General features: G+C 39.4%; 1 protein-coding gene across 1 annotated transcript; it reads left to right on the forward strand.

Annotated features, from left to right (window-relative positions):
- The first annotated feature begins 776 nt into the window (after positions 1-776).
- LOC110895497 (geranylgeranyl pyrophosphate synthase, chloroplastic) lies at positions 777-2,280 on the forward strand. Its single transcript, XM_022142824.2, has one exon. The coding sequence runs from the start codon at positions 953-955 to the stop codon at positions 2,036-2,038; it is 1,086 nt and encodes a 361-aa protein (XP_021998516.1). The 5' UTR covers positions 777-952; the 3' UTR covers positions 2,039-2,280.
- Positions 2,281-21,035: the final 18,755 nt, after the last annotated feature.

Genomic DNA, 21,035 nt, shown 5'->3' on the forward strand with positions numbered 1-21,035 from the left:
TCGCGTAGGTTTCGTACGAGAGTTTAGTCATGTACATGATCTAGATAGAGATCATGTACACGAGAGATTTATTCTACAAAGTGTAGGCGACAAGCTCAGCCATTGATCTCGCAAGATCATTGGTTCAAAATTAGGAGAGGACATTTTTGTAAGAAGACACCAATAGAGAATGTGCATTCTTGTCCTTTCTCACTTGAACCCCTTCCCCCCTTTATTTTCGAATGACTATAACTTTTTCATACGTTAATATTTAAAAAAAAATTACTCCATATTAACGAGCATTTAATTCTTTTTAATTCAAGCAGCATATTGCTATAGTTTTCTTTAAAGAAAAACTTGATTTTAAATACGTGAATTTGAATACCTAACACATAACTACGTGTCGAATACCTATTAAAGGGAAAGTGGGTACCGGTACCAAACATACCCGGTACGGTTTGATACCGATATAGTACCGGCTCGATACCGATACCCGGTACCAAATACTCATCCCTATTCTCATGCATACTTCGGGAATTTTTGTCTAGTTCTAGTAAAGTAATAATTTAAAATAACTAATAATTAAATATACTGCGAATCACATAGTTGATATGGACCATATGGTGAAATAAACAAGGTAACTAATTTATTAAAATAATAATACACGTACAACTGTTGAGATATTTTTATTTAAACAATTAATTACAGAGCTATTTTTATTAAAACAATTAATTCAAAATCAAACAAAGTCCAACAAGTCATTAATATTTTCTCCTATAAATCATCATCAGATGCTGTCACTTAACGACAGGTTTTCATGTCTTCGGTATCTTCAAACCCACAAGGTATCTTCACACATCCAAAAAGCATGTGATGTTCCTCTAATAAAAAAAAAAAAGAAATTAAAAAAACAACTCAAATTCCACCATTGTTAGTTTGTTACACCATCTTCCAAACCCTAATCCCCAACAAAATGAATCTGGTAAACCCCACATCTTTGTTTTACGGAGCACCCGTTGTTTCAAGATCCCCAATCTTCCTCCACCCGACCAGAAAGTCTCAACCCTTTTCATCTTTTTCCTCCAATTTCTCTTCAATCTCTGCAATTTTGACCAAAGAACAGCAGTCAAACCCACCGGAAAAACAACAACTCAAACAAACCCATATGGAATTATCATTTGATTTCAAAAACTACATGTTGGAAAAAGCGGATTTGGTAAACCAGGCGCTAAACGACGCCGTTCCGGTTAAAAACCCGCCGAAAATCCACGAGTCCATGCGGTATTCTCTCCTCGCCGGAGGAAAACGCGTCCGGCCGGTTTTATGCCTCGCCGCGTGTGCACTCGTCGGCGGCGAGGAATCCACCGCCATGCCCGCCGCCTGTGCGGTGGAGATGATCCATACGATGTCGTTAATGCATGATGATCTTCCCTGCATGGATAACGACGATTTCCGGCGAGGAAAACCGACGAACCACATGGTCTACGGCGAAGAAGTCGCCGTACTCGCCGGCGACGCGTTGCTATCGTTCGCATTCGAACACATTGCCACTTCCACAAAAGGGGTTTCATCGGATCGGATCCTCCGGGCTATCGGAGAACTTGCCAAGTGTATCGGATCCGAGGGGCTTGTTGCCGGTCAGGTGGTGGATATATGCTCGGAAGGTGCGGATGTTGGAGTTGACCACTTGGAGTTCATACATTTGCACAAAACGGCAGCGTTGCTTGAGGGGTCGGTTGTGTTGGGTGCAATAATGGGTGGTGGGTCGGATGTGGAGATAGAGAAGCTTAGGAAGTTTGCACGGTCGATCGGGCTTTTGTTTCAGGTGGTGGATGATATTCTTGATGTGACAAAGTCGTCGGAGGAGTTGGGGAAGACTGCCGGGAAGGATTTGGTGTCGGATAAGACGACGTATCCGAAGCTGTTGGGGATCGATAAGTCTCGCGAATTTGCGGAGGAGTTGAAGGAGGAGGCGATAGAACAGTTGTCGGAGTTTGATCAGCGGAAGGCGGCGCCGTTGATTGCTCTTGCTAATTATATTGCTTATAGGCAGAATTGATGAATGTTTTAAGGTTGTATGGTGTTTATGTTTTAAGTTATTGCCAGTTAAAAGGGTTTTATGATTTATAAAATGTGGTATGAAGTTTAAAGTGGTATTGAAGTTTAATGGGAATATATGTTTGTGTTAAATGTTCATTTAGATGTGGGGATTCAATTCAATACAAGAAGTGAATTAGTTGATTGATGGTATGTGTTTCTTTAAAGTAATGAAATGTGTAGAACAAAAACATTGAGGTGAAACAAATTCTTGTTGTATGTTTTAAAGTTTTTTTATGTTTGTCAATGATTTGCGGTTTTCGATTCAAGAGGCAAGAGTTTAAAGGATTTCGGGTTGGTATGTTGATGGATTGGATAGATGAACCCAAACGACTTATGTAAAAATGATCAACTCTAATCCGAGCATAGTTAAACACGTATTCTCTGTGTAGTGTTTCGAGTCGAATGGTTTAATGTTCATTTGCGAATTCGAGTTATAGAATATTACTAAGTAACAGTTAAACTACCAACAATTTCAAATAATGTGAGTGTTTTGAATCTTTTTATGTAGTTAACTTCCATCTTATAAGCCTATAAATATAGGCACATCTGATCCATATTTTACATCAATAAGAAAATATTCTCTTATTTTTCTCTATACATTGCTACTCCATGTACTTAACTCTCATCTTGTAAACCTATAAATAGAGGCATACGAGATCCATATTTTACATCAATAAGAAAATATTTTCTCATTCTTCTCTATACATTACTAATAGGTTCTAGTTGTTACATAACACGTTATCAGCACGAAAATGCTCTCTCAAAGAAAACCTAACCATCATCACCGATGTTGCTGCAACAACAATCGATCCAAACTTGGTTAGAAAACTCAGTCAAAAAATATCATGTGGAGTGCACATGGGGGTAAAATAGTCATTTTCATCTCACTCCTTTCAATTCCCCCTTTTATCATCTGCATTTATAATAAACCCCTTTTCAATTCCCCCTTTTCCCAAGATTTCGCCTGAATCAAAATTATAAATTTATCCTCCGTCGTGGCATTATTCGATTCCGGTAAGTATTTCGCCGGTATCGACACAACATGGTCAGATTTAGTCTCTGCCGCTACGTCATTGTTAGATTCCGGTGAAAATTTAATCGGAATCGAAATCAAACGGTCAGATTTCGCCGATTTCTCCGTCGCGGCGTCATTTTTCGATTCCGGTGGAGATGTCTTCGGCGACGAGATTTGATTAACGGAGAAGGCACGAGCGAATTTGTAAGCCAGGTGAACGCGGTGGAAGATCGGTGGAGATGTCTTCAAGAGTACCCCTTGAAAACTGAACCAAAACCACCACCTCCTAGTTTCTCTGAGAAATTTTTGGTGGTTGTTTGTAAATCTCTAAAGATCTTAGAGTAAGCAACCCCAGGGGTGAGCAAAAGGAAAAACCCGACCCTACCCGACCATTACCCGACCCGACCCGAGAACCGATCAAACATAAAATACGGAACCGATTCACTACCCTAAATATAGGGTCGGTTCCGGTCCATAGGTCCAAGTCGGGTTTCACCATGAAAAGAACCGAGAACCGACCCGACCCGACCCTATTTTATATGAAAAATTGGAACCGATCTAAATACCTAGGTACTTGGGTTCGGGTCGGGTTGGGTATTTTTCGGTTCGGTTCTCGGTTATTTTCGGTCCGAACCTAAACTTGCTCACCCCTAAGCAACCCTATAGATCACGTGTGCTGTTAATTGTTTTTGTTTGAATTTGCGTATTTGGTTTTGGTTTTGGGGATGATGGGTTTGTTGGTCATCAGGGTATTTGTGAGATTTCCATTGTGTTTGGAATGAAATAAAATAAATGAAACAAAACCCAGTAATTTGTTTGCTAATGGTCTCTGCTTAGAGATAGAGAGAAGAAAAGGGGAGTGAGGTAAAATGACAATAATGCCCTCATGAGCAAGGCATATTATTAGATTTAACTAAAAAATCTAACTGGGTTTGGTCTAAAGGATATAACATGCAAGATTTTGGAACATTAAGGACAAAACTTGTCAACTTTTGCGCTAAAGGAGAGCACCTGCAATTTGGTATAAACATAAAGGACAAAACTTGTAATTTACTCTTTAATATAATAATAAATGTTAAATTATTTAAATCCTTTCAATCTTTAATATTATAAAATAATTTGTTATAATATTAGAAGAACTCTAATTGTCAACTAAGCGATAAACTGAAAAAAATATATTATATTAAATTATTTGATATATAAGTCTATATATATATATACTGACTTTAATATCTATGAATTATCTTTCATAAATTTTAGAGTTTAATAACAATATCGAAAAACTTATAAGTGTATATATATAATATATATATAGGGGAAGGTTTAAATGAAAACCACTAGTTATTGTGAAAACTCGAAAACTAACTAAAAAAGCCAAAAAAATATACCAATTTTTTTTTTGCATAATAATTTTCGCAGGTTTTTTTATATAAAAAAATTTCAAAAAAAAAATAAAAAAGTTTATTATGTATTGCACATGTGTAATAATAGACATGTGTAATATGTGTACTACAAATTTTTTTTTTTTTTTGAAAAAAAGTTTTTTTTTCAAATATAAAAACCAGCGATTTTATAAAAAAAAAATTGAAAAAAAATTTTTTTGTGTGTTTTTTAGGCTTTTTTTAGTTAGTTTTCGAGTTTTCACAATAAAAGTGGTTTTCATTTGAACCATCCCCTATATATATAGGGTAAGGTTCATGCGAGAACCACCTTTATTGCGAGAACCGCAAGAACCAAGGTGAACACAACCTAAAATAGCTAAAAAAAACCTAACCCCCACCCCTCCCCCCCCCTCCCCCCCCCCCAAAAAAAAAAAAAAAAAACCTAACCCCCCTCCCCCACCCCCCAAAAACCTAACCCACAAGCTAAAATGCTAAAAACTAAACCCCCCAAAAAATCAAAAAAACACACAAATTTTTTTTTAATATTTTTTACATTAAAATCGCTACTTTTAGTAGCAAAAAAATTAAAAATGTTAAAAAAACAAATTTTGTGTGTTTTTTAGTTATTTTTGGTTGTGTTTACATTGGTTCTCATATATATATATATATATATATATATATATATATATATATATATATATATATAGGGTCAGCATTTAGAGAAAACGGGGGAAAGTGTGAGAACGGTGAGAACTTTTATGGATCGTCAGATCAAAACAATTCATGGACTAGATTGCGCGGTGGCGTTTTCGTAAATAACATCAATTTTATTATGTGGGACGCGCTTCATTAAGGGTAAAAGGGTCTTTTACCGCTCAAATTCAAAACGTCAACAAATGATAACACGCTATTAAAAAAATAAAACGCCATTAAAAACAAAACGCCAAAAATTAGCGATAAAACGCGTTGGATATTACAGGAAGAGGAAACAACAAGTAACTGAATTTCAGTTATTAACATTTATTAGAAGAATTACCCTCCTAAATTACGCGCCAAAAACATCATTATATAAACGACGTAAAACATCGCTTCTATAATCACTTCAATCTATCCATTTCTACAAAAACATCTTTAACCAAAAACGCCAAAAATGGCAACAATCGTTTGGTGGAGATACACTCTAGCAATCAGGCGATTCGTCCTGCGTTTTGACAACAGAAGGAGGGTGTATGTTAGGACGATCAAGACAATTTTGAAGATGGAAGAAGAGGTACAGAGGGGTATCCTATCTCTTGGCATCGCTCTGGACAACGAATGCCATGAAACACATATGCTTATGAAAGCATTAACAAGGAAATTTGGACCAATAAAAGCAGATGTAAAGCCGGACCCTGTCATGATATCATGGCGTTTTGATGATGGAAAAGACATGGTGGCCGTTATATACTGTCACACCCCCAAAATACCACCTAGGGAGTACCCCTGTTAGGCATGTGACGCACCAACAACGAGCCACTAATCATGTTGAACCGATATAAGTTTTAAATGAAAATGCCAATTATTAATGAAAAGTAACATCAATAAGTTTAAATGTAAACCAACATGTTCAGCGGAAGCAAATAAAAGAAACCATAGTTTAACTGTTTCAAAACCAATGTGTCATATCAATAATCACATCGTGAGTATCCAATCAGCTCGACACATGACCACTCCAGCTACCTCAGACAGCAAGTTCCAAATCCAAGTAATCTAACGACCTGCGAGCATGCAACAAGTGTATCAGACAACGCTGGTGAGTTCATAGTTTGAGAAAACGTTAGTTACCATGTGTTTAGTTCCGTTCATTGATTACAAATCTGAAAGTAATGTTGATAATATCTCGATACTGAACAAGACGGCTCCTGATGTATGTTTTGCCCGTTCCCCAGTGCTCCTATCAAAACACTGGGCCCGACTAGGTCATTAGTTCACAACCGTCCTCCCCGGTACGGTGTGAGGGTGCCAAACCTAAGTAGCGCTACCAACTAATACCCCGTTACCTCCCCGATAACAAAAGATGGGACTTAAAAATGATAGGGTGAGATTATTATCCAACATCCCAGTTTTACCCAAAAGACTTATCCCTCCCCGGGATACCCACTGACTGTCCCAACCACCGGGACGCATGCTCAAAAGTAATGAACTCACCTGTGGTTTGCTCGGTAAGATTAAGCACTTGATTAACAGTTGAACAAACACATCCTAAAAGGGTTACCAATAACAATCAGTTTTTACATGCACAAGAACCACATATTATCCACATAATTCACTCAATGTATTTCTTTTTCCATAATATTCAGCCAATCTCTACTGTAGCGACTAATGACAAAATAGTTTTGTTTCTGAGTAGTTCACACATTGCTATACATATACTTTGTACACATAGTTATGTTTCATGTCACATTCCACATAAAGTTCACATAAACAATCACATATAATGATGCACACCTAAGCTCACCATACATCACATGTACCGGCTAAACTAATATGCACTTAGATGTGCAATTCGACACAACTATGGCTGGCCCAACCTGCTACATTCAGCCCAATCGTGTAATGCAAGAGTAAAAGACAAAGTGTGTAACTCTGTTTCGCGTTCTTGGGCCGGCAACCCGTGTGCGACCCCATTCCCCCGGCCCACTCTAGTTCTCAATTTAACTACATAAATAATCTATATCTTTGAATCATGTTATAATAATTCTAACAGTATCACTCACATGCCATTAATTGGTTATCACCATTCTACCCTTAACAATCCTGATTATCACTTAATCCGTAACAACAAGAAAAACGGATTCCTAACAACCTATATCCAAAGTTCACATTAATAGCCAGGCTCCTACAAAACCCATACATTGGATCGGCCCATAGTGTAAGGTAACTAATTACCTTCGGCCCACTCCCTTGTACAGATTTTAATCAAATAATGCAACCCCTAAGCACACTGTTTCAATATTTCTAACCACCCATAACACCCCTACCCGATCATCATGTAAACAAAAGTTTAGTTAACCAATATCCCCATGACAATACTTCATGCTCATGCATAATAACCCATCTTTTCAATGACATAAACTAATTAACCATTACTAATCCATTGACTAAACCAATCTTGGAAACATTAAACGTTATACAATCAAACTAAGATCAATAGATAACAAGCAACGAGTTCGTTAATATCATTACATAGCATGCCGGCAGGTTCGAAATTAAATTCGCGGATTACGTATCTCTTATTTAACACATACTCACACAATAGTTACTACCAAAGGCTACGATAACAAAGAGAATGAATCACTAACTGAGGTGTAAGATGAAACCAAAAGAGAATTCCAATACGAGCAAAGGGTTGGCGCCAGTACAAGAAGGGACGAGAGAGAGAGAGAGAGATGTTAGGGTGTTAGGGTTTGTATCTGGTGTGTTACGCAGCCTAAGAATAGACCGCATAAAACATATATAATTCCGGTTGAGCTTTTTAATTCATGAGAGTATACATTGGGCTTCAAAGATCTGGGCCGCTCCAATGGTTAGGATAACACAAAGACAATACAAAGGTGCGGCCCACTTCAAATAAACCGTTCATTTGAAGTCATTAGGGTGCGACCCAATTACATAATAGTGTTAAAATAGCTTGTCGGCAATTTGATTTGAATTTGTAGAATTTGCATGAGATTCATTTAATATTTGACAGATCCACTATTGTGCCAGCCCAATTTGATAAGCTTCAACACAGTAATCACGTGATATTCATTCCACTGTTGACAGCCCATGTGCACAACACAAGAATTCATCGGCCCAGTAAGATTCATGAAATTAAAAGTTTTGTGTGATCCATACATTAGAGGTCCAATAAGATTTTGTTTAACTAAATGTTGTCAGCCACATTTTGAAAGTCATATATCAATTTGTGTTTCAATGTTGTAAGAATCGTTAGGCGCTAGTCGGGCGGTGGAGTACCGACTAGCGATTAAATCGAGATTAATAGGGATTAATCGGATCGAGATTTTTATATGTAATTTTTTTAGTTATATATATACACACATTTTTATATGTAGTTTTCTAAAGCAGATATTTTTTAACCACTCATTGACACATTTATTTAAGTAATTGGAAGGAATTTATAAGGTTTGGTCGAAATTTAGCCGGCGCCTAGCCAAAATTTGGCCAGAATAGGATCGCCATTGATTGCCTAGTTATTAATCGGCCATTAATTGGTGAACTTCCGATTAGTGATTAATCGGCGACTAATCAGAGACTAGTCGGGATTTTTTACAACCATGGTTTCAATCATCGAACCGCCAATTGATCGGATCACCATCCGATCCTTGTGCAATTAATTTCAGCTAAATCGATTTGAAGTTCAAGTGTCGAGTGGCAATCCGTACGGATTGCCATCCGATCCTAAATACCTATTTGTTTGTTTCACAGGTCAAAGTTGTCACATCATCCCCAACTTGAAAGAAATTTCGTCCCGAAATTTGGTAAGCGGTCGGAGAGGGATAAGGAGTGATGAGTATATCAGGATGACTGTGGATTTTCCCCGGGTACCACATCATCCCCAACTTGAAAGGGAATTCCGTCCCAAAATTCGCCAATGATAGCAAAGGTTGATTTAACCGTCCGAACAATTGGGGATACTAGAGCTTCATCTGATCATTGGGTTCCTACGTGAACTCCAGTCCACGTCTTAAGTTCCAACGAACTCTCGCGATTGGGACTCGACTAAGATAACGTACCTTGACTTCCCGGTCCGCGCTTCTCAATGGATTCCTTGATGACTGCAACTTGGCGTAAATCGTAGATTCTAGCAAAGGTATCACAAGTGTTTCGTTGGACAATCATTTCTTTAGATTCGAGACTTAAATGACATCGCGAACGTTACTCGATTCGTTCCAGAACTTCATACGTCCCAACGTATCGTAAACTAAGCTTGCCACGTTTTCCCATAGTGTCCCGCACCTCCCAGGGTGAGACTTTCGATTATGATACGTTCGCCTACAGCGAACTCCCACTGTTTCCTAAGCTTATCAATTTTCCTGACAGTGACGCATTTCCGCCAAATGATTTCCGATCCAAGTAATCCTCCCAAGAGTTTCGAGTACAAGTCCTAAACCTGCGATTTGATTGTCACCCACCTCAACCCAACAAGGAAATTAACGTTGCTATTCATGCAATGCCTCAAACAGAGCTGTCTAAATACTAAAACGGTGACTGCTGCAGTAGAACTCAACCAAAGGTAAATGTCCTTCTAACTCTTATTAAAGTCAATCACATACACATGCTCGCAGTATGTCTTCGAGTGTCAGGATGGTTCGTTTACTCGGACCGCTTGTCCTACAGCGATAAGAAATGCTCATGTCCAGACGTGAGTCGAGGGTGTTGTGTTTTGTCTGCCACAAATCAGGTATAGCTCAAAATCGGAGGTAACAGGAGTTGGCACCTCGTGCCTAAAAGCCGCCTCTCCCAGAGGAATATTCACAAGTTGTGATGACTCGTCAGCATCCTTGATTGCAAAAAAGTGTGCTGGTAACGTGAGTCTATCATCCAGGTGATAATGTTTCCGTTTCGAGTTGTAAGTAGACCAGTGATAAAATCCATGGCAGTCTGTTCTCGTTTCCATATGGGTGTTTCTGGTTGCTAATACTTCACCTTAACTTTCCCCCAAGTCAAACATCATTCCCATACCTAGCTAGGTGGGCCTTCATGCCCGATCACCAGTACGAGGTTTATAAATCCTAATGTCTCTCATCAAAACCCAGACGACTAGAATATCGAGGCCGGTGTGCTTCGCTCAACACAAATTTCCTACAGTTACTGAATAATGAGATCCACATTCGTTCCATGAGGTAGCGAATATCGTCCGACCTGCCAAGGTTGCTTCTCCATGCCCCGCATGGGTTCAACTTGAAAATTCTCTCTCCCTTCAGTTCTCCAGTTTGAACAAAGCGAGTCTGATCAGGTAGGTTAGAGTCGATGGTGAGCTGCAAAGCTTATGCATATTCAAGTTTCATAGTCGTAATCATCCCGGAGTTCCATCCAGTGATGCCATTAACTGATTTAGCTCTTTCGAAACCAGGGTATACGGGAGGCCCTTGTGATCGGTCTAAGTAGCGCATCTGGTACCATCCAAGTAATGCCTCCAGCTTAAATCCAAAGACCATGGTTTCCATCGCAGGTTGTGATTCGTGCAACTCTTCTTGTAAATCCACTACGTAAGCCATCACTTTCTCGTGTTGTATCGGCGTGTAACTGGGACTCTGATTCGGACCATCATGGTACACCACTAAATCACCCGCACCCTCGGGTAAAGACGATGCTCAGTGCATCGCAGAATTGGGATTCGAAAGATGAAAAGACGTCCTCCTGTTTTGTCTTTCACGAACACAGCACCCTGCTGTGCTAAAGAGATTTAAGCTGCGTGACCTTCCAAAATTCTGTGATTAAGCTACGATAGTAACTAGTGAGACCAAGAAATTCCTGTATCCTCGAAGGGATCTTTGATGTTGATCAGTTTCTAACAATATGGATCTTAGCGAGATCCAAGTGTATTCCCACTTCGTTGTTTATATGAAAAAAAATGTACCTCTCGAATCCAGAAGTTACCTTTAACAAGACTTCACGCGGCTCCTCCCTCAAGAGCTCCAAGATAGGTTACATATGCCGCCCATGTTGTTCCTTTCTCTTGGTAATGATTCAAAACATCATCAACAAACACGGTCGATTCTTGTGGTCCATAAAGCTGCTAGTGTGCTGATTAACTCAATGATCATGGTGTACAAAGTCACAATGGCCGCATTGCGTTCGATATGTCGTTCTAGGAACATTCTCCCCTTGGACTTCCATCTGATGATAGTTCGTTCGTTAGTCAATCTTCGAATGGAAGCTTGTCCCTCGCAACTGGTCGACAGATTGTCAATACATGGTCGAGGCAAACATTTCTTGACTGTCACCTTGTTGAGTTCTCGATCGTCAGTAGACATACGAAAAGGGTTGTCTTCATGGATGTAACTGGGGCTCTCTAAAGCGATAAACTAGGTTCAATATAACTCCTGTCCAACAGTTCCTGTAGTTGATTAGACAGTTCTTGCACCCTCCTAGTGCAAGAAGGTAAGGAGTACGAGTAAGCAGGGCTGCTTTTGGCGCGAGATCAACTGAGATTCTTCTCTACAATTTTGGGAGTAGGCCGGTAAATTTTACGGGTAGCACTTCGAGAGAAATCATGGGCAATCGGTGGATCCTCGATCCTCTTTTCCTTAGTCTTAACATCAGCAACGGTTGCTAACATAGTGGGGTAATCCCTCCGTAAGTGCTTACTGGGTTTTCATTGTTGATATGATGCTAATCTTTATACCACTCTGATACTCTAGAGCATATAGCGACGCTAAATTTCTTCTCACAGGGTATGTCTGCGCAATATCCGAAAAATCCAATCCATACTAACTACTGCATCGAAACTGTCAGGGACATCAGAAGGAAGGTCGATGTCGAACACTTGTCCCATAAGGTCGAGTTTGCATCCCATATGAGGTTTCAATTGTCTTGCCATCAGCTTATTCTACAACAGGTTCAGTTTCAAGAAGCATCAGGGTTAACCAAAACAGGGCTACTCATACAAGGTACTATGCTGCTATTATGCCTGGCGTCGCCTATGCCCATCCTAAATGCCCTTCCATGAGCATCACTTCCAGTGTTGTTGTTTTTGTTACGAGAATTCCCAATACCGTCTTCATTCCCTTGGTTGTTGTCGTCTTGATTCTAACAACGGCCAAACCATGTCGTAGGCATCTTCATTTCCATACTGTAAGCCATGGTCACAAGTACCTTGATGTCGTCGTGCCTGTTGTTTCTAACGTCATTGCTTGAAATGGAGCCCTACGATCTTTCTTCAACAGGGTCCATCTTGTCACATTTCATGCCACGTCCTAAAGCGGTACTCACCGTGCTGGCAGATACACATTCCACACCATGATCAATTGTCATCCTTTATATCCCGATTAATTCGTAAGAGTTGACTCCCATAAGCTGCTGACTAGGATTAAGAGTTCGATTTAAGTCAATTTGCTACTGCTCGTTGCCGGTAGCCAAGGTCGTCCTAGTACTGAGGTTGGTAAAGTACTACATTCACTCTCTTGTCCATCGTTCCTGCAAGTTGACTGAGTAATACACGGTGTGTTTCCAGGGTGTTGCAGAAGTGATCGTACTTCGGGATTTAAGACGTCAATACATTAAGTTCCAGCAAACAAAGAGGGGTGAGAGAGGTATAGACCAATCATTGATGCTACAATGTCCAATTCAGGGACGTTCGTACAAGCACCTAACATTCTACACAGTTCGCTAGGCGTTCAGATGGGTGTTCAGGTAATCCTTGATAGTATCGAGATTCGAAAGGATTCAGAGAGGAGTGGAAAGGTCATGTTTGAGTAGGAGACAATCACTGCTATGACTCCTACAGGCTTGTTACGTTTCACATTGGTTAATTAATAGAGCAGAACCCCCTTTTCACTTGTTAAGCCTCACTGGGACTCACATGCACCCCACATTACTATTATGTGTGCACCCACAATAATACTGTGATTTGCATGCTAATCTCAGTTCCTCCTAACTCATGTCAAATGGTTCCTCAAACTCAGATGTCAAACAAGAATATCACAAAACAGAGGTCACGATTCTTTAGGGTAACACACTATCAATCACTTAACACATGCAAGTAATACATGAATTCATATTGTTGTGCTAAACGTGCAATCACATGCAATATCATATGTAAGTGTTCACTAGTTATGCTGTGCAACGAGTAAACGAGAGACGAACCTTGCTATCTGGAGCTGAGTGTCATGGTCATATTCTTGTTTTCAAAACTGTTCGGTTATAGTCTGGTTTTATAAAAACGTTTTAAAACCAAGTTCACTATAACCAGTGGCTCTGATACCAAACTGTCACACCCCCAAAATACCACCTAGGGAGTACCCCTGTTAGGCGTGCGACGCACCAACAACAAGCCACTAATCATGTTGAACCCATACAAGTTTTAAATGAAAATGCCAATTATTAATGAAAAGTAACATCAATAAGTTTAAATGTAAACCGACATGTTCAGCGGAAGCAAATAAAAGAAATCATAGTTTAACTGTTTCAAAACCAATGTGTCATATCAATAATCACATCGTGAGTATCCAATCTGCTCGACACATGACCACTCCAGCTACCTCAGACAGCAAGTTCCAAATCCAAGTAATCTAACGACCTGCGAGCATGCAACAAGTGTATCAGACAACGCTGGTGAGTTCATAGTTTGAGAAAACGTTAGTTACCAAGTGTTTAGTTTCGTTCATTGATTACAAATCTGAAAGTAATGTTGATAATATCTCGATACTGAACAAGACGGCTCCTGATGTATCTTTTGCCCGTTCCCCAGTGCTCCTATCAAAACACTGTGCCCGACTGGGTCATTAGTTCACAACCGTCCTCCTCGGTAAGGTGTGAGGGTGCCAAACCTAAGTAGCGCTACCAACTAATACCCTGTTAACTCCCAGGTAACAAAAGATGGGACTTAAAAAAGATGGGGTGAGATTATTACCCAATATCCTAGTTTTACCCAAAAGACTTATCCCTCCCCGGGATACCCACTGACTGTCCCAACCACCGGGACGCATGCTCAAAAGTAATGAACTCACCTGTGGCTTGCTCGGTAAGATTAAGCACTTGATTAACAGTTGAACAAACACATCCTAAAAGGGTTACCAATAACAATCAGTTTTTACGTGCACAAGAACCACATATTATCCACATAATTCACTTAATGTATTTCTTTTTCCATAATATTCAGCCAATCTCTACTGTAGCGACTAATGACAAAATAGTTTTGTTTCCGAGTGTTAGGATTTAGATCACACACACACGATCAATAAACGAAAGCAACAAGAAAAGTAGACACGAGATTTACGTGGTTCGGTCACAGTGTGTAACCTACGTCCACGGGGGCAACTAGGGTTTGTATTTTATTGAGTGATAATGATTACAAGTACAAGAGATATATTTATAGGAAATAATTAGGGTTAGTCCCTTGCTAAACAAGTAACTAGACATATGGGCCTAAAACACTTAAAACCCATTAGGGTTAGGGCCGGCCGAACCCTTTCCCTTATTCTCTCTAATTCTTGGCTAGCCTTAATGGGTTGGGCTGAAGACAACATCTCCAACAATCTCCCACTTGGTGTCTTCGGACCTCGAACTGCACTATCTCTTATGTACTTCTGTAATGAAAATCCCCCTTGGTCTTCAAAACTCCCTAGTTACCCCGCCTTCTCAACATTATTCCTGAAGGCCAGCTGAAGCTATGCATAGCTTCAGCTTATCCAGCACCACAACCTTGGTAAACATATCTGCTGGATTCTTAGCACCTGGGACATTCTTCAAACTGATTAATCCTTCACTGATCAATCCTCTAACAAAATGGTACCTCATCCCTATGTGCTTCGTCTTCCCATGATAAACGGGATTCTTTGCAAGTTTCACTGCACTTTCATTGTCACAATACAACGGGTAGTCAGCTTGATTCTTCCCTAACTCTTTCAGAAAAGCTTTCAACCATACTAGTTCTTTACTGGCCTCAGCTACAACCATGTATTCAGCTTCTGTAGTAGATAAAGCCACACTTTTCTGAAGTTTGGACATCCAACTCACTGCTGTTCCTCCCACTGTAAAGACATATCCTGTAGTGCTTTTAAATGTATCTTTACAGCCACCCAGGTCAGCATCTGTATAACCCTTGAGAACCATATCCTTTCCTTTAAAACACAGCCCCATCTTTGACGTACCTTTCAAATAACGAAGCACCCATTTAACTGCTTCCCAGTGTTCTCTTCCCGGATTTGACATAAAGCGACTGACAACTCCAACTGCGTGTGCTATGTCAGGTCTCGTGCATACCATAGCATACATTAGACTTCCTACAGCAGATGCATATGGAACTCTAGCCATATCAACTTTTTCTTCTTCTGTTCTGGGACACTGTTCTTTAGTAAGCTTGAGGTGACTTCCCAAAGGCGTTTTCTAGGCTTGGTCTTCTCGCTGTTCATACCAAATCTCTCTAACACTTTCCTGATGTACTTCTCCTGGGATAGTGTCACTGAGCCATCTTTCTTGCTTCTGGTTATACTCATCCCGAGTATCTGTTTGGCTGGACCCAAATCCTTCATCTCGAATTCTTTGGACATTTGCTTCTTTAACCTGCTTATTTCTTTCATATCAGAACCTGCAATTAACATATCGTCAACGTAAAGCAACAATATGATATAAGAATTGCTGAACTTCTTCAAATAGCAGCAATGGTCCATCTGACATCTCTTGTACCCTGACCTCTCCATGAAGTTATCAAACTTCATGTACCACTGTCTGGGTGCCTGTTTAAGACCATATAAACTCTCTTCAATTTGCAGACCCAATTCTCTTTCCCAACAACCTTGAATCCCTCAGGTTGTGCCATATAAATGTCTTCATCTAGGTCACCATGTAGAAAAGCTGTTTTCACATCTAACTGCTCTAGATGCAACTTTTCTGCGGCTACAATACTAAGAACCAACCTGATGGTAGTCATCTTCACCACCGGAGAGAAAATCTCATCATAATCAACTCCCTTCTTCTGCTGAAACCCCTTGACTACTAAACGGGCTTTGTACCGTTTAGAACCATCGTGTTCTTCTTTGACCCTGAAGACCCATTTATTTTGTAAAGCTCTTTTATCAGGCGGAAGCTTTACTAAGACCCAAGTCTTGTTTTTATCTAAAGAGCTCATCTCATCCTTCATTGCATGCTCCCACTGGAGAAAATCTTTCATCTTGACTACCTCAGAGTAGCTTTCTGGTTCACCGTTTTCTGTCAAGAGAATATAATTAACTGAAGGATTATATTTATTAGGCGGTTTACTAACTCGGGTGGATCTCCTGACCCAATTTTCTGACGGGTCAGGCTGCTGTGGAGGCTGTTCTTCTTCATGCTCTGAGCTCCCACTGTCAAAGACTTCTCCTGTCTCATTATATCCACCTTCAACCTCTGGTCCTCTGTCATCTTCAGAATCTGATTCAGGTTCTATAACTGGTTCATTCTTTTGACCGTCAGTGTCAAACTCGACCACTTCTTTCTGAACCTCTAACTTCTCTGAATTCCTGTCTTTGTACAGCTCTGCTTCATTGAATTCAGCATGTTTGCTTCTGACTAGCTTTCTGCTTTCATGATCCCAAAGCCTGTAGCCCATTTTATCAGACCCATATCCAACGAGCGTGTATTTCTTTGCTTTGGCATCTAACTTGTCACCTTCAAGATCAATATCATAAGCACTACACCCGAAGATTCTCAGGTGATCATACTCAACTGCTTTTCCCTTCCATTCTTCCTGAGGAATCTTGAATCCCAACGGTACTGAAGGCCCACGATTGATAAGATAAGCCGCGGTGTTAACCGCATCAGCCCAGAACATTTTTGGGAGCCCTGCATTCAATCTCATACTCCTGGCTCTCTCACATAATGTTCTGTTCATCCTCTCTGCAACCCCATTCTGTTGCGGAGTTCCTGGAACTGTATTTACATCCTGATCACTCTCTCAGCACAATAATCTGTAAATTCTTTGCTGATATATTCACCCCAGTTGTCAGACTTCAAGCATTTCACCTTCAAATCAGTTTCAAGTTCAACAGCAGCTTTCCATTTCTTAAATTTATCAAAAACTTCAGATTTATGTTTAAGAAAGTAAACCCGTACCTTGCATGTTGAATCGTCTATGAAGGTCACATAATAGCGAGATCCTCCAGGTGAAGCAACTGATGTCGGTCCGTACACGTCTGAGTGAATCAACTCCAATTTCTGAGCTTTTGGTGCTCTCCCTGTCTTCGCAAAAGTCACCTTCTTTTTCTTGCCAAGGATGCACGGTTCACAAAACTCAGACTCGACCTGTTTCTGTTCTGGAAGCTTTCCCTTGGTAACAAGCATCTTCATCCCCTTTTCACTCATGTGGCCGACTCGTTGATGCCATAACTTTGATAGACTCGGCCCATCAGATTAAATTCGCGGATTACGTATCTCTTATTTAACACATACTCACACAATAGTTACTACCAAAGGCTACGATAACAAAGAGAATGAATCACTAACCGAGGTGTAAGATGAAACCAAAAGAGAATTCCAATACGAACAAAGGGACTAGAGAGAGATGTTAGGGTGCTAGGGTTTCTATCTGGTGTGTTACGCAGCCTAAGAATAGACCGCATGCAACATATATAATTCCGGTTGGGCTTTTTAATTCATGAGAGTATACATTGGGCTTCAAGGATCTGGGCCGCTCCAATGGTTAGGATAACACAAAGACAATACAAAGGTGCGGCCCACTTCAAATAAACCGTTCATTTGAAGTCACTAGGGTGCGACCCAATTACATAATAGTGTTAAAATAGCTTGTCGGCAATTTGATTTGAATTTATAGACTTTGCATGAGATTCATTTAATATTTGACAGATCCACTATTGTGCCAGCCCAATTTGATAAGCTTCAAACAGTAATCACGTGATATTCATTCCACTGTTGACGGCCCATGTGCACAACACAAGAATTCATCGGCCGAGTAAGATTCATGAAATTAAAAGTTTTGTCTGATCCATATATTAGAGGTCCAATAAGATTTCGTTTAACTAAATGTTGTCAGCCACATTTTGAAAGTCATATATCAATTTGTGTTTCAGTGTTGTAAGAATCGTTAGGCGCTAGTCGGGCGGTGGAGTACCGACTAGCGATTAAATCGGGATTAATAGGGATTAATCGGAATTAATCGGATCGAGATTTTATTTTTTTAGTTATATATATACACACATTTTTATATGTAGTTTTCTAAAGCAGATATTTTTTTAACCACTCATTGACACATTTATTTAAGTAATTGGAAGGAATTTATAAGGTTTGGTCAAAATTTAGCCGGCGCCTAGCCAAAATTTGGCCAGAATAGGATCGCCATTGATCGCCTAGTTATTAATCGGCCATTAATCGGTGAACCTCCGATTATAGATTAATCGGCGACTAATCAGAGACTAGTCGCGATTTTTACAACCATGGTTTCAATCATCGAACCGCCAAACAATCGGATCACCATCCGATCCTTGTGCAATTAATTTCAGCTGAATCGATTTGAAGTTCAAGTGTCGAGTGGCAATCCGTACGGATTGCCATCCGATCCTAAATACTTATTTGTTTGTTTCACAGGTCAAAGTTGTCACATATATGACAGCGGAGAGCAGGAAGACTACTGGCTTGAAAACATCATGACAAAGCAAAGGCTTGGTTTCATGGAAGAATTGCATAACGCCACTTGTTTGAACACAGAAATGGACTCAAAATTGGAGTTAATGCAAGACATGTTCAAGTGGAGGCTTCAAAATATTCAGGAACAAGAAGCCGATGAAGGTGAAGGTGATGACATGGATGAAGATCCACATGAAGACTTCGAGGAAGAAGATGACACAAGTGATGGATACTTTTCGGATAAAGCACCTTCTGACGATGGGTTTTAATTTTTTTTCTTCTGTATAATCTGTCACACCCTCAAAACCCACAAGCGGAGTATTACCGTGAGGCGTGTGACTGACCAGGATCATACCACCAATCATAATAAATAATAAGTAAAGTAAAGTAAAACCATAGCAAAATAAACATTTAAAGTTCACCAAACCAAAGTCCAAAAACCGAATTTAAAAGTCAGCGGAAGCATAAGTTCAAAACCAAAATATAAATTTAAAGTTTCATAAAGTTTCTCATGAACACACAGTGGTTCATGTCCCACAACGACTCCTTCTCCAATGCAAGCTCCAGCACATAACCTAATGACCTGCAAAGCATGTGGTAACGTATCAACAAAAATGTTGGCGAGTTCACAGTCGGTTTTCTGTTTTAATGTTGTTCCAAAAACCATAAGTTGTTAAATTGTTTCGAAAACCAAAAGTTATCCAGTTCCATGTTCCCATAACCAAATACCGTGGGGGCTACCCCATGTTGTAAACCCCTAGACCCGTTACCATATCGACTACTGACTTAAGTCATGTTTATGTGCCCTACATCAATGTATATCATCAATGACAGTGCCCAAGTACATTAGTCCACTCCCGTTTCGCTATTTAACTAATGATTTGTTCGCCATTGGCCCTGCGATTAAGTCGATATAAAAATGAGGGACTTCATGATAGAGTTTTGTCTAGTAAGTTTAAGGTTGTTGTCCTACCCAAGGAGGACCGAGGTACGTATTCTACCCAAGGAGAATACGCAGATTACATCCCACCTAAGGGGGATAGTTGTTACTTAACCTATTCTGATTACATCCTACCTAAGGGGGATAGTTGTTACTTAACCCATTCCGATTACATCCCACCTAAGGGGGATAGTTGTTACTTAACCCACTCCCAAACCATCGGGAATCCTATACTTTGTGTCACACCCCGACCGCGTAAAACAACGAACCGCAGCGGAAACGTCGGGGAGTGTCGTAACAGAATCATTGTTTCACAACGCATGGTGATTGAAGTTTTGTTTTATTCCATTAATGAACTCATTGTTTTAATATAAACCAGATAAATACAAATAATTGTCTTTCAAGTTTTAAAGTCGCTAAGGCATGAGTCCGTCATATGTGTAGCATGCGTCAATAATCATCACATACAAGAACCTGAAACATATGTGAAAATAAAACGTCAGTATAAAAATGCCTGTGAGTAACATAGGTTTTGTGAATTAGATTCATGGCTTTGGATAGCTCAAGAAAAAGGTTTTGCGTTTACAAAAATAGCCATGAATCCTTGTAAAAAGTTTGGTTTCTAAAACACATTACTTTGATAAAAAGGTTTGTAGTATATGCAAAAATATACTTTGGTTTTGAAATAATCAGATAAGTAGTTTATCAAAATATACTTTAGTTTTGAAATATTTAAATATATAGTATATCAAAATATACTTTGGTTAATGAAATAATAGATTTGGTAGTATATCTCAAGTATACTTTGGTTTACGAATGAAAGCATCGGTAGTATATCAAATTATACTTTAGTTTTGTAAATAGCATATCAAACTATCCTTTGGTAAACAATATCACATTGGGAGCATATCAACTATGCTTTGGAAGTATATCAAATTATACTTAAATTGTGATTTGGTAGTATATCAAACTATACTTTAGTAAAACAGTATCACATTGGTATCATGTCAAAATATGCTTTGGTAGTATATCGAAATATACCTAAATCGTGATTTGGCAGTATATCAAACTATACTTTAGTAAACAATAGCATATCAAACTATGCTTTGGTTTTGGAAACAAGATAAGATAAGTTTTTATGGCTTAATTGGAAATCATTTGCAAGCTATACATTGGTTAATATAATATCACGTTGGCAGCATATCGAATTATGCCTTAGTAGTATACCGAAATATACCATATATCTTGATTTGGAAAATCATTCAAACCTAGTGTATCAAACTACACTTTGGTGACT

Source organism: Helianthus annuus, chromosome 12, assembly GCF_002127325.2.
Source record: "Helianthus annuus cultivar XRQ/B chromosome 12, HanXRQr2.0-SUNRISE, whole genome shotgun sequence".
Lineage (NCBI taxonomy): Eukaryota > Viridiplantae > Streptophyta > Magnoliopsida > Asterales > Asteraceae > Helianthus > Helianthus annuus.